The 11,405-nt window shown below is 50.3% G+C and overlaps 2 protein-coding genes across 5 annotated transcripts; both read right to left on the bottom strand.

Moving 5' to 3' along the window:
- Window positions 1-12: 12 nt before the first annotated feature.
- Window positions 13-2,610, bottom strand: LOC117894133 (protein henna). The gene is made up of 5 exons (XM_034801027.1): window positions 2,475-2,610; window positions 966-1,638; window positions 639-901; window positions 350-579; window positions 13-282 (listed from the first exon to the last, which is right to left on the bottom strand). Exons 1-5 carry the CDS (start codon window positions 2,502-2,504, stop codon window positions 120-122), a joined length of 1,359 nt encoding a protein of 452 aa, XP_034656918.1. The 5' UTR covers window positions 2,505-2,610; the 3' UTR covers window positions 13-119.
- A 1,036-nt stretch (window positions 2,611-3,646) lies between these two features.
- On the bottom strand, window positions 3,647-10,653 carry LOC117894121. 4 transcript variants are annotated; one of them, XM_034801005.1, is made up of 11 exons: window positions 10,569-10,653; window positions 10,023-10,174; window positions 9,180-9,365; window positions 8,759-9,124; window positions 8,243-8,725; window positions 8,053-8,178; window positions 5,415-7,976; window positions 4,389-5,350; window positions 4,223-4,325; window positions 3,990-4,162; window positions 3,647-3,880 (listed from the first exon to the last, which is right to left on the bottom strand). In XM_034801005.1, exons 2-11 carry the CDS (start codon window positions 10,075-10,077, stop codon window positions 3,764-3,766), a joined length of 5,133 nt encoding a protein of 1,710 aa, XP_034656896.1. In that variant the 5' UTR covers window positions 10,078-10,174; window positions 10,569-10,653; the 3' UTR covers window positions 3,647-3,763. The 4 variants fall into 4 exon arrangements, with proteins under 4 accessions (XP_034656896.1, XP_034656894.1, XP_034656895.1 ...); XM_034801006.1 differs by having other exon boundaries at window positions 3,649-3,880; window positions 5,415-6,437; window positions 7,029-7,976; window positions 8,243-9,124; window positions 10,569-10,651; XM_034801003.1 differs by having other exon boundaries at window positions 8,243-9,124.
- Between the last annotated feature and the right edge of the window lie 752 nt (window positions 10,654-11,405).

The following is an 11,405-nucleotide window of genomic DNA, read 5'->3' as shown; positions in this document are numbered from 1 at the left end:
CAGAAAAATGTATACAATTTTGGTAATTATTTATTTAGCATGTACAAATACAGAAAACATTCCTAAAGATCTATGGAGAAGGGCGTAGGTAAAAAAGTAGATGTGAAATGAGCTCTCCTTCAGACACGTAGCTTGTCAACGGCATTCTGAAGAATCTGGAACTCGGAGCTGATGGTGTTCATCAGATTCGATATCTGGTGCTTCGAGTCCAGCACTTCGACACTCTGCGTGTAGGCGTTGTAGCGGACACCAAACGGACGTGGAATCGAGTTGGCGAATTTACTAAAAACCACAAGCCAAAACCAATTAAAGATGTAAACGATTTTTAGAAGGGAAGTGTTCGACTTACATGGTCTTCTCCTTGGCACTCTCGAAGCTGTCGGCCACATAGTAGAGGGGCTGGAACTGTGTGATGGGATACTTGGTAACACCAGTCACCTCTGGCTCAAAGTCCTTCAGCATGGGCTTCTCCGTGAGGCAGTACTCCAGCTCGCCGTAGGAGGAGAGCAGACCAGCGCCGAAGGCCTTCAGCTCACCCTCCTGACGGCACAGACCATACTCCACAGTGAACCAGAAGATCTAACAGGCACAAGAGATGATTAAACAGGGACTTTTCGGGCATTTAGAGTATACCCTACCGTTGAGAGCTTCTCAATGTAATCGTCTGGGGCTCCCAGGGAAGCCAGGCCAATCTCCTGACTGAACTGAGCAAAAGCAGGATCGGCAAAGAGGGGCACATGCCCCAACAGCTCGTGGCAGACATCGGGCTCGGGGGTGTACATGGGCTTGCTGGGATGCCGAATGTACTGAGTGGAGTGGAAGACGCGGAAGGCCAAGCCGGCGAGAAAATCGCGGGAGCTGAGCAGACCAGCCACGGGACGAAGGGTGAAGCCAGTGCAGTCTGCGGTAATGGAGCAACAAATTGTAGAAGCTTGCCCTAGGACCGTGTGTCTGTGGTAACTTACCCCTCAAAAAGTTGGAGACATCCTCCAGCTGTGGGATATTGTCCTCCCTGAAGCCACAATTGTCCACCAGCAGGGGGAAGACATGATTGTACTCCCGGCAGGCGTGCGTCTTGTAGAGCTTCGTCAGATTGCGGAAGATAATGGCCCAGGTCTCGGTCTCCTCCTTGGAGTACTCCACGTGGGGCAGGGTCTCGCCGTGCTTGTAGTTGTAGGCAATGTCCGCAAAGTACTTGCGGCGCTTGCGGTACTCCGGATCGGTAAATCCGGGATGATCGGAGTCCAGCTCGGCGCCGTAGCTGAGAATCTGATTGGCAAAGCGATCTAGATCGCGTATACGCCGTGGAAACCAGGGCACAGCCGTGGCATTGTCCTTGTAGTCTCGAGAAATGATATTGAAGTAGCTGCACTGGTCCTTCACATCGGCAATGGCCCTGCCCAGAGCCCCTGACTTGCCGTCGCACTCCACGAAGAACTCATAGCCGGGGACGCGTAGCGAGGAGCGGGACTCAATGTGCACCAGATTGATGTCGTGCTTCTTGAAGATGGCCAAGATATTGGCCAGGGCACCGCTGGACAGCGACGAGTCCTTCGGCGAGAACAGCAGACAGGTATTCCTGGCCTCCTGAATATCCACACCCTCGGCAATATACGCCGAATCCTCAATGCGCGTTGGCTGTTGGATGAGGGAAAACTTTGATTAGCCACGCCACTTTGTTATCGCTTGGGAAAACAGTCCCAGCCATTTATTGACACAAAATGTGACCCCCAGACTGGTGCATCAATCTGGGCAATCCTCTCGTCCCTCATCCCACACCACCCATGATCAATCACAAACCATTGTAAGCCGATACAATTGACGTGCTTAGAGCGAGGATCGAATTTCAAAGGTTAGCCAGGGCCAAGCCGTACGTCTTGCCACAGACTGTTGCATCATTGCAATTAGTTCGTGTACCTATGCATCTATATGCATCTCGAAGGTTTAGGTCTGACCGCATTGCCATTCAGTGCATACAGCCCTGGGCTTCACCTAGAACTTGCTGGGGCACTGGGAAGGTTGTTCTGCCACAAGGCACAAGATGCTTAGATCTAGTTTCTCATAAATATTCCATTGAGGATGTCTTGTTTCTATGGTAGTTATTTTTGATTACTCCAGAGAACAAAACACTCTCAGTATTCTGTTCTATAAGTATTCCTTTGTCTTGCAATCTGTAGATTTAACCCAATTTCATGGAAGCTCGAATTGATTATAGATCCGCTTTCTTGGCTGCACGTATACTTATCCGTAAAACTTTGTTTTTATTGGAATAATACGAGCATTTCGAATATTATTTGTGTTTCCTTTCAAGGTTAGCAAAAGTTCGAATCGGGTACACAATAATATAAACTTGTTATTGTTATTGCTATTATTATTATTGTTATTCAGCGTAGCACTTTCTATAGTCATACGTACATACACATGTACATACGTACGATTATGTATGCATGTACGTATGATGTACAGGAACGAACCTTATCAAAGGAGACCTGACGCTGGTACATTTTCAAGCGTTTCTTCTCTTTTGTCTTCACTGCGAGATGGGGGAACAAGAACCGAAAGAACTGGCGAACGCACCGCTCAGCACACGATTTAAGACTGATTTAATTTCTCGGTTAATCACGCGCTTAAATAGACTTTTTTTGCTATGCCCCAAGCCACACGGGTTCCATAGCTAATCTCGTGGTGAAGTGAAACGAAAACGACAACGACACTGCCGACCGAGTGGAAACCAGTCAATAATAATGCGATCAATCGGGCGAGTGAACGATCTTGGAACAGCATCCACATGCGGCCCAATCTCAGCGCTAACTGTGGTCTGTGGCCAGTGGGCTATGGCTATGGGGTTATCAGTGCCTGCGGTAGATAGGCCAAACCGTCTAACATCTCATGCCAGGGGTCAGATGTTAAATGGTTCTGTCTTTCCGACTACAGTTCTACGATTCGAGTATACCATATAGAAATATTCCTAAGGCGATTTGATTGCTCTGCTGGGGGGCTGTCCAGAATAAGAACAGATTATGACTGGAATTTCGGCTAGTTTCTAAGTTTTGTTTTCGCACAACGAATGAAAATAAAACTGAATAATCTGAAATGGTTTCATAATGAGACATGACAGGTTCTAACCAAACAAGTTCAACGGCATTTCGAGGCAATTATTTTGTAGTGAATAACAAATTGGATGTGGATGTGGCTGTGGTTGTGGCTGTGAAGGTGGAGGTGGGGGCCCGGCACGCGCTATATCTGTTGTTCCACAAATACATTCCACAAATATAGTAGCAATAAGGAATAACAGGTAGAATCATTTAAAGCGGTCGTCTAACATTCACATAGCACGCTTTTCTTAATCTTATTTGTGGAACCCTTTCTTAATAGCTTTCGGATCAGATAAGCCTATTATAATTGTTTGTGGATCGCATTGCCTACAGTACAAGTTGAGAGTTCACTTCAGTTGGGGAATGCCTCACACACCACAGATTAAACCCCAATCCGATCCGAATATGATGCAATATTTGAAAGAGTTTACAAGACCCAAAAACAAGCAGCCCATCAACGTTTCCACCTATCTGCAAGAATTTCAACAACAAACACAATACAATGACAACGAATATTACATTTAAAATATTTATTTATTTAAATTAAGCATTAAAAAAGATTTACAAAAGTATTTGCATAAATGGCGCCTCCATTGGTGTTCCTCCCACTCTTCTCGATTGCCTTTCGACTCCAATGAGAAGACAGTTTATACCCTAGCTAGTGGGCTCTAGAAATTTGTGTTGAATCGATGCCAGAGCGAGGTGAGGGTGCCGCGTTTCACTTGCGTCTGGGGACTCGTTTGCGGGCGCACGTTCTTCAGAGTGCAGCCCACGGGCAGGTTGACCTACAAAGCAACAACAAAATCGAGATGCAAATGAGATACAGATACAGAGACAGATCAAAAACCTTCGCTGTTACGCTTATATTACTGGCTGTGGCTTTGGCACACTTACGGATTGGTGGGCCGTCACTCGAACGGGCTCTTTATCGGGACAGACCACATAGGACTCGTGGCCATCGAACAGACTGCTGCTGGAGGCTGGCTTCTCCCTAAGTTGGGCTGGCGCCGACTCGGACTCGGGAAAGGCTATCTCTGGCTGTGCAGGTGCAGGTGCGGGCTTGGCAGCTGCAAAATATAGCTTCTATATAAGGATGGTTCCACAATGAACTTACTTCGTTCTCTTACCCTTCACATGAATGTGGAATCTACAGCTCAGGGTCACACCATCGGTGGTGGTTGCCTCGTATTTGATGGCATGATCGCCCAGCCTAAACAAGGCTCCAGGGAACTGCAAGTAAATCGTTCGAATGATATATTTATATTCAGTTTGAGTATCGATTCGAGTACTTACATGGGACTTGAAGATCTTCAACAGTTTGCCCTCGAAACGGGGCTCCTCCCAGACAACCGATCGCAGATTCTGGTTCTCCTTCAGATGAACCTCGATCGAGGGTGGGCAGTAGTTGGATGTATCCGAGCCCAGGGTCACCCGGAAGCTCTCAGTACGCTCAGGAGCAGCATTCTCTGACGTTAGTTTTGCGTAGGACACGGGGGCAGATGGTGTCGATGGTTCAGGAAGTGCAGATAGTCTGGCAAATTGAGAGGACCTGGAAAATGTGGGAAACGGTGCGGGTGCGGGTGCGGGTGCAGGCGCTGAAGACCGAGAGGAAAATGTGGGAAATGCAGCAGTTCTGGAGAACCCTGAGTGACTCGCAAGTGGAGCGGATGAAAATGTGAACAGATTCGACTGTGTCGTTGGCGCCGCCTTGACGGTGATGATCGTCTGGCAGGCGGCACTCTGCATCGTCTGTGGGTGCTGAGCGCGGAAGGCAATCTTGTGGACACCAGCAGGAAGGTGAGCCTCCAGCTGCTTGGCCCAGGCGGGAGACACAGCCACATATCGGTAGTCCACATTCGTCTGGGGCCTCTGCAGCGTCACGTGAGCCTTGACCTCCCCGCGATGCAGCAGGATGACCACATTCTCAGGACACTTGATGTAGGGTCGAGCTCTTGGTGCTGCCTGCTGTACGGGGGGCACATTCTGCAGAGACTGCGATCGGATCCAGGGCAGCTGGTTGTTGTTGAACAAACTCATGCCGAATGGCTGACAGTTGAGTTGGGATCCGAAGGACCAGCCCTGAAGGCCCATGCAATTGGCCAGCATAGGGCCAGTGGGCAAAAAGCCAGAGTTGCACTGCAGGCGGCAGATGGTCCCAATTCTGGAAGGACCCTGCGTACAGCTGGCTGGTGAGATGAAACCATTGGCGGCCGGTTTCAGGGCAGGACATATCTGCACACGACGCTGAACAAGAGCTGCAAGGATGTTGAGATATTAGGGACTGACTCTTTGTTTGATTGCAGCCCATCTGATACTTACGCACACACTTGTTCTCCTGGCCCTCCCAAATACCAGCGGATCCGCAGCTCCTGATCTCCGATCCTTGGAGGGTGAAACCGGGATTGCAGGTGACCCTGCAGCGGCTGTTGTAGAATTGGGTGCGCTTGTGGCGATACTTATTGCAGCGAGCTTTGCCGTTCACCGGCGCCTGGAAGCGAGGACAGGCATCCCGTGGTTGTGGCTGGGAAGAGCTCACCCAGGGAGTCCGGGGGATCTGCGGAAGTCTGGTGTTTACTGACACAAAAGAAGGTAACCTTGGGGCTTCCGGAGCTGCAGAAGGATACTTTGGCGCCTTGTTCAGCGGGGGAAATGTGGGAAATGGATTCGCTTTGGGTGACACGGGAAGAGCAGGTGTCAGTCGCTCGTCTGGACGAGCTTTGGGTAGCTCGGGAAACGTCGGAAATGGAATTGCTTTGGGTAGCTCGGGAATAGGCGAAGCCTTCGGTGGTTGAGACACATCCAGGCAGGTCCTGCCATCGATGGAGAGCCTCTTGCCGAGGCCACACTCACACCGGAAGCCGCCAGGCTCATTGACACAGCTGCCAGCCACACAGCTCTCCTTGTCCAGCGCACACTCGTCCACATCCTGGCAGGTCCTGAGATCGCTGTCCAGCTGGTAGCCGGCTGGGCAGGCGCACTGGAAGGAGCCCTGGCTGTTCTCACAACGATGCGAACAGCCGCCGTTGTTCAACTGGCACTCGTCGACGTCCACACAGCTGCCATCGGCACCGAGCAGGAGGCCCAGCCCGCATTTGATGGGTTCGCAGCCATCGGAGGTCTGCTGACTGCCAGGGGGACAGCCAACCAGGGCGGGGCGACAGCTGCGATTGTCCTCCTCAAGGATGTAGCCCAAGGGGCAGCCGCACTCGAAGCTGCCATTCTTGTTTATGCACTCGTGGGTGCAGCCGCCCGAGAGGAGTCCGACGCACTCGTCTATGTCCTGGCAGCTCTTGCCGTCGGCGGACAGCTCGTAACCACGCTCGCAGGCGCAGGCATGGGCACCTAGAAGATTAATGCAGATGTCGCTACAGTTTCCGTACTCCTGCGAGCACTCGTCGATGTCCAAGCAGCCAAAGCCATCCGGGGTGATCTCGAACCCGGACTCGCAAGCGCAGGCAAAGCCGCCTGGCTGGTTGAGGCAAAGCTGCGTGCACTGGCCATTGCTATGCAGACACTCGTCGATGTCCTGGCAGGTGCGCCCGTCCTCTGCGAGAGCATACCCCAGGGGACAGGCGCACTGGAATCTGCCCGGCAGATTCAAGCAGAAGTGCGAGCAGTTGCCGTTGCCCAACGAGCACTCGTCAATGTCCAGGCACGGTGAGGGTTCAGATGATTTGGATGATGGTGAAGATTCGTTAGGCGATGATGTGGATGATGATTCGGGTGATTCGGATGCGATGAGGTGATTGTCCAACCCCAGAGCATAGCCCGCTGGACAGAGGCAGGTGTAGGAACCATTGAGATTCTCGCAAAGCATTTCCTGACGGCACTCGTGAGTCTCCCTCGCGCACTCGTCAATGTCGAAGCAGTAGCCCCGCATACCCTCCAGCCGGAGCAGCTCATAGCCGGGCGAGCACTCGCACCCATACGAACCTGGCACATTGCGGCACACCTGCTGGCAGCCACCGTTCTCCACCTGACACTCGTCAACGTCCTGACAGCTCTTGCCGTCTGCGCCAAGGCGGAAGCCGTCGCGACAGGAGCAAGCCCCGCCTCGGGCCGTGAGGCAGATCTGCTCGCAACCATTGTTGTTGACCTCGCACAGATCCTCGGCCACGCACGTGAACTCCTCGACGAGGGTCAGACCCACAGGACACAGGCACTGGTAGCCACCGTCCGTGTTGAAACAGCTGTGGCTGCACAGATGGCTTTCCTCCGCACACTCGTCGATGTCCTGGCAACTGAAGACCTCGCTCGTGTAGCCAGGGGGACAGAGGCAGCTGAAGCTGCTGTTGTCCTCGCTGGGCACACAGCTGCCCGGACGGCAGCTGTCGTGGCCGTGCTCCGTGGTGCAGGGCGACTCGGCCACCACGCAACTGTGCCGATCCTCGGCCAGATCGTAGCCCTGTGGGCACTTGCACTTGTACTGGCCATCGGGCAGGTCCTCGCACTCGTGCGCACAGCGAGTGCGATTCAGTTTGGGATTGTCCAGGTCCTCGCAACCGTCGAGGGCGCAGCTCTGCTGATCCTCTAGAAGATGGTAGCCAGAATGGCAGCCGCAGCGATAGGAGCCGATGGCGTTGTGACACTCTTGCTGGCAGAGGTGAGGCTCTTCCTCGCCGTTCTCGATTTTGCACTCGTCAATGTCCTGGCACTCGCTGCCATCGGGCGAGAGCTGGAACCCAGGGTTGCACTTCACCTTGGGGCTGCTGGGTTCCACTTCCACTGGGATCTCGTTATCCTCCTCCGTGGGCTCGGACACTGCAGTGGCGGCCTCCTCCTGGGTGACCAATGGCACCACACAGCGATATGATCCGGGCAAGTTCTCGCAACCATTTTGACAGTCGGCAGATAATTCCGCTTTGGCGCACTCGTCAATGTCTGGAATGGATTTGATTTGATTTGATTCATTTGTACTCCACGAAAGGGCATGGAAATATCCGATTTGTTTGCTTACCCACGCAAGTCTTTCCCGTTGAGGTATCTATTTGGTAGCCCTGCTGGCAGGCGCACTGGAAGCTTCCGGGCAGATTGTTGCAGATCTCTGAACAGCCGCCATTCGACTCCTGGCACTCATCGATATCTGTGGGGAGGGGGGAAGAGGGTTTTTACAATGACTTCAATGTACAAGGAAATGGATAGCCCACCAAGACAGCTGACATAGTCGCTGGGATCTAGGGTGTAGCCTTCACGGCAACTGCACTTGAGGACGGGTTCATTCTCGTCCGGATACAAGAGGCGGCTGCATATGTGCTCGCAGCCTCCGCGATCTTCGCCGCAGTCCTCGTCCAGGAATCGAGGGGCATAGGGATCTTTGGTGGGTTCAACCACAGCACTGACTTCGGCTACGGCTACTTCTGCAATCTTGACTTCAGGACCAAGGGGAGTTTCAGCTGGTTCCGCTTCATCGACTCGCACCACAATTTCTGGCTCAGGTTGTGGTTCATCGATCGCTTCTGGCTGTGGCTCGGCTTCCACTGGGAGCTCCACAGGTGGTTCTTTGACGGGATCTGCTGTGAGTGTTAGCTCCTCCACGGACTCCACGACTTCCTCTTCCACTGGCGGCGGAGGTGGCGGTGGCGGTTCGCTCTCAGTCACCTTTGCCTCCCCTTCACCAAAGTCTTCTGTGTCGTTGTCCTTGTCGTTTTCGTTATCGTTGTTGTTGGCATCGCCATTAGTGATGGTCTCGTACTCATCGTAGTCCTCGTCCTCGAGATCCGCATCGGTGTACTCCACCAGGGGAATGCAAGTGGGCAGCTCACCCACCCACTGCTTCTCGTGGCAGTACATGGCTGAGTTTTCCAGGGACTCGAACTCGTAGTTCTCATTGCAGGCAAAGTAGGCCACGAGGAAGATCTTCTCGCCCCTGCGGCGACGCTCGTACTTGACCACGAGGCCGTGGCTGATCTCGGGGGCCATGACCTTTGCCTCGATGCAGCTCATGTCCAGTATCGCAGCCATAGGCAGGGGCACTTTCGGCTCCTCCGGTATGGCCAGAACCCTCTTCTTGCGCTCCGACACTGCTGAAGCTGTGAATGAATGTGTTTCCTTCAAAATTAGACATCAAAAGCGACATCAACTTACCCTTCACACAAGTAGGAGGCTCTCCCTGCCACTTGTCTGTCTCCGCGTTACAGATGAGCTCTGCCGATCCCCTCAGATCGAAGCCCGCCTTGCAGTTGTAGATGGCAGTGATGGTGTCATCATTCAACGCTATCTTTGCCGTGGCATGCCTCACCAATGGCGCCACCTCACAGTCCTCAGGTGCCGCTGTAAAGCCAAAAAAAATACACACGAGGGTTAATCCGTCAAACAGCTGGATAATAATGGAATGGGGCCATAAAACGCTACCGAAACAATCGTCTCAAATCTTTGCCAAAAGTCTTTTTATTGTCCCCTATAGTTTTTCCTACATTTTCTTTTTCCACATTTTCTTTTCGTGATTTACGATCAGTTTTTATGTCTCTCATTTCTGAATGCCGGCCGGTAATTAAATGATCTATTTTGTTAGTCGAATGGGGGCCCCGCGTGCTGGCAATGACTCATTTTCTTCTCAGATCACTTCTATAGCAAAAGATGTCATAAAATCGTACATCTACGGCCCATTAGCTCTTACCAAAAAATGCTCTTAAAGCCAATTTTGTCTTCAGTTTTATGGGTAAACATACGTATACGTAGATATAGATTGAAGGGACGTACATATGTACATATGTCACTTGACAAAAAGGAAAATCTAAATGCAAATTTTATGGTGATTTTATTAATACAATTAATATTCTTAAAGATTTTTGAGTAAAAAAGATCTACGAATTCTTCCGCTATGACGATTATGGGACATTTTCTAATAGAAAAATTCCTTCCTGAATATTGAACCCATAAAGTTGTCTTTCTCCGTGAGCTGCCTCATAACTTTCCGCCCACACTTACCTGCAGCAAATGCAACGCATGTCAGGGCACATAAAACATATTTGAACGCCCACATATTGCCGCCTTGAACACGAACACGAACACGAACACGATCCTTATAGATCCGTTTTCACACCTTTCCACTCACTCGGGGTTTGTGCTTCTTTGGTTTTCTTTTATAAATAAGAAGTCATTAATAAATTTCACGTTTTTCGAGGCTTTGCTTTTCTTTTCTTTCAGAGCATATTTATGGGACAAGAGATGAAATGGAAGTAGATACATATATGCATACATATACGCTAAGATATATGGAGGAAAGAAGCCATTCAGATTAAGGCGGCCTTATAAATAGCACACTTTCAACACTTTCCATATATCTGTGTAGGTACACACTCGTATAAATAGGAACAAAATTTGCTGGAACTCAAGGAGATTCCACCACTTTTTTGTACAATTAGAGTTCATTAGGATTATTCCGTATTTACTATAAATATATGTATAGATATAGAGGTATTTCCACTGATTAAAGGAGACGAGAACCGATTTGTTGGGGAAATAAGAACGCACCGTTTCCGACCAGAGCCAGGGCAAGACTGAAGAGCCAAAGAGATTCCAACTTTTCTCGAAGGGAAGCACACGGAACACACCGAATTTCCCTGTCTCCAAAGATAGATACATATATATGTATATATTGTATATATAGACGCTGATATTTCATGACTATCATAAAGCAAATTAGTGCGAGAGCGCACAAGTGTCGTCCCCCCTTCGGGAGAAGGAAACTATTTTTACCCATGGAGGAATCATTATCATTAGCATAGGCCCACGAGAATTGATGGCCCTCTTCTGCTCTTCTCTTCCAGATGCTTCGCCACTCGCTTTTGCATTGAACTTGATCGCCGAGATCCTTCAGCAGCTGTCAGAAAATTATTGGAATTAGTTGACATTCCATTACATAAATAAAGCACTCAATCATCTCGCATCAAATGCACCGCCTCGCCTCGCGCAGCACCGTTCTGGACTGCTCAGTCGTGTCGGTGCCAATTGTAAATTGTTTTCAATTTAATAAAATTAAATACAATACGAAAGTAGCACCGCGTAGGTGCAGCACTCTTCGACTTATTTGGCCAGCCAAACAAACATGTTATTCCGTGGAATAAACAAGTCGTATGGAACCTATAAACGAGTAAATAGTTAAGTAGCTCACAGCCCGAACGTATTCGTTCCCATATGGGTGGAGAGCAGTCACTGTCCCTCTTCCCCTTCGCATCATCCCTCCCTCGATCTTTTCTCCACAGTAGTTCCAATTGTGTGGCCAGACCTCGGACCTCGGTGTTTTATGGCTTACAATTTGATTGACAAATTGTTTTGGCGAACAAACAACTGAAAATGGTTTAAGGCTGC

Source organism: Drosophila subobscura, chromosome J (assembly GCF_008121235.1).
Source record: "Drosophila subobscura isolate 14011-0131.10 chromosome J, UCBerk_Dsub_1.0, whole genome shotgun sequence".
Lineage (NCBI taxonomy): Eukaryota > Metazoa > Arthropoda > Insecta > Diptera > Drosophilidae > Drosophila > Drosophila subobscura.
This window is presented reverse-complemented; position numbering and strand designations above follow the sequence as displayed.

Bases quoted from the DNA above. Each gene is read 5' to 3' on its own strand.
- LOC117894133 (XM_034801027.1), bottom strand. From the start codon at position 2,504: ATGTACCAGCGTCAGGTCTCCTTTGATAAG. The intron at 1,639-2,474 runs GTTCGTTCCTGT...CTCATCCAACAG, and splicing joins GTCAGGTCTCCTTTGATAAG to CCAACGCGCATTGAGGATTC. The intron at 580-638 runs GTAGGGTATACT...TGTGCCTGTTAG, and splicing joins ACATTGAGAAGCTCTCAACG to ATCTTCTGGTTCACTGTGGA.
- LOC117894121 (XM_034801003.1), bottom strand. From the start codon at position 10,077: ATGTGGGCGTTCAAATATGTTTTATGTGCCCTGACATGCGTTGCATTT. The intron at 4,326-4,388 runs GTAAGTACTCGA...ATTTACTTGCAG, and splicing joins TGAAGATCTTCAAGTCCCAT to TTCCCTGGAGCCTTGTTTAG. The intron at 3,881-3,989 runs GTAAGTGTGCCA...GTTGCTTTGTAG, and splicing joins GAGTGACGGCCCACCAATCC to GTCAACCTGCCCGTGGGCTG.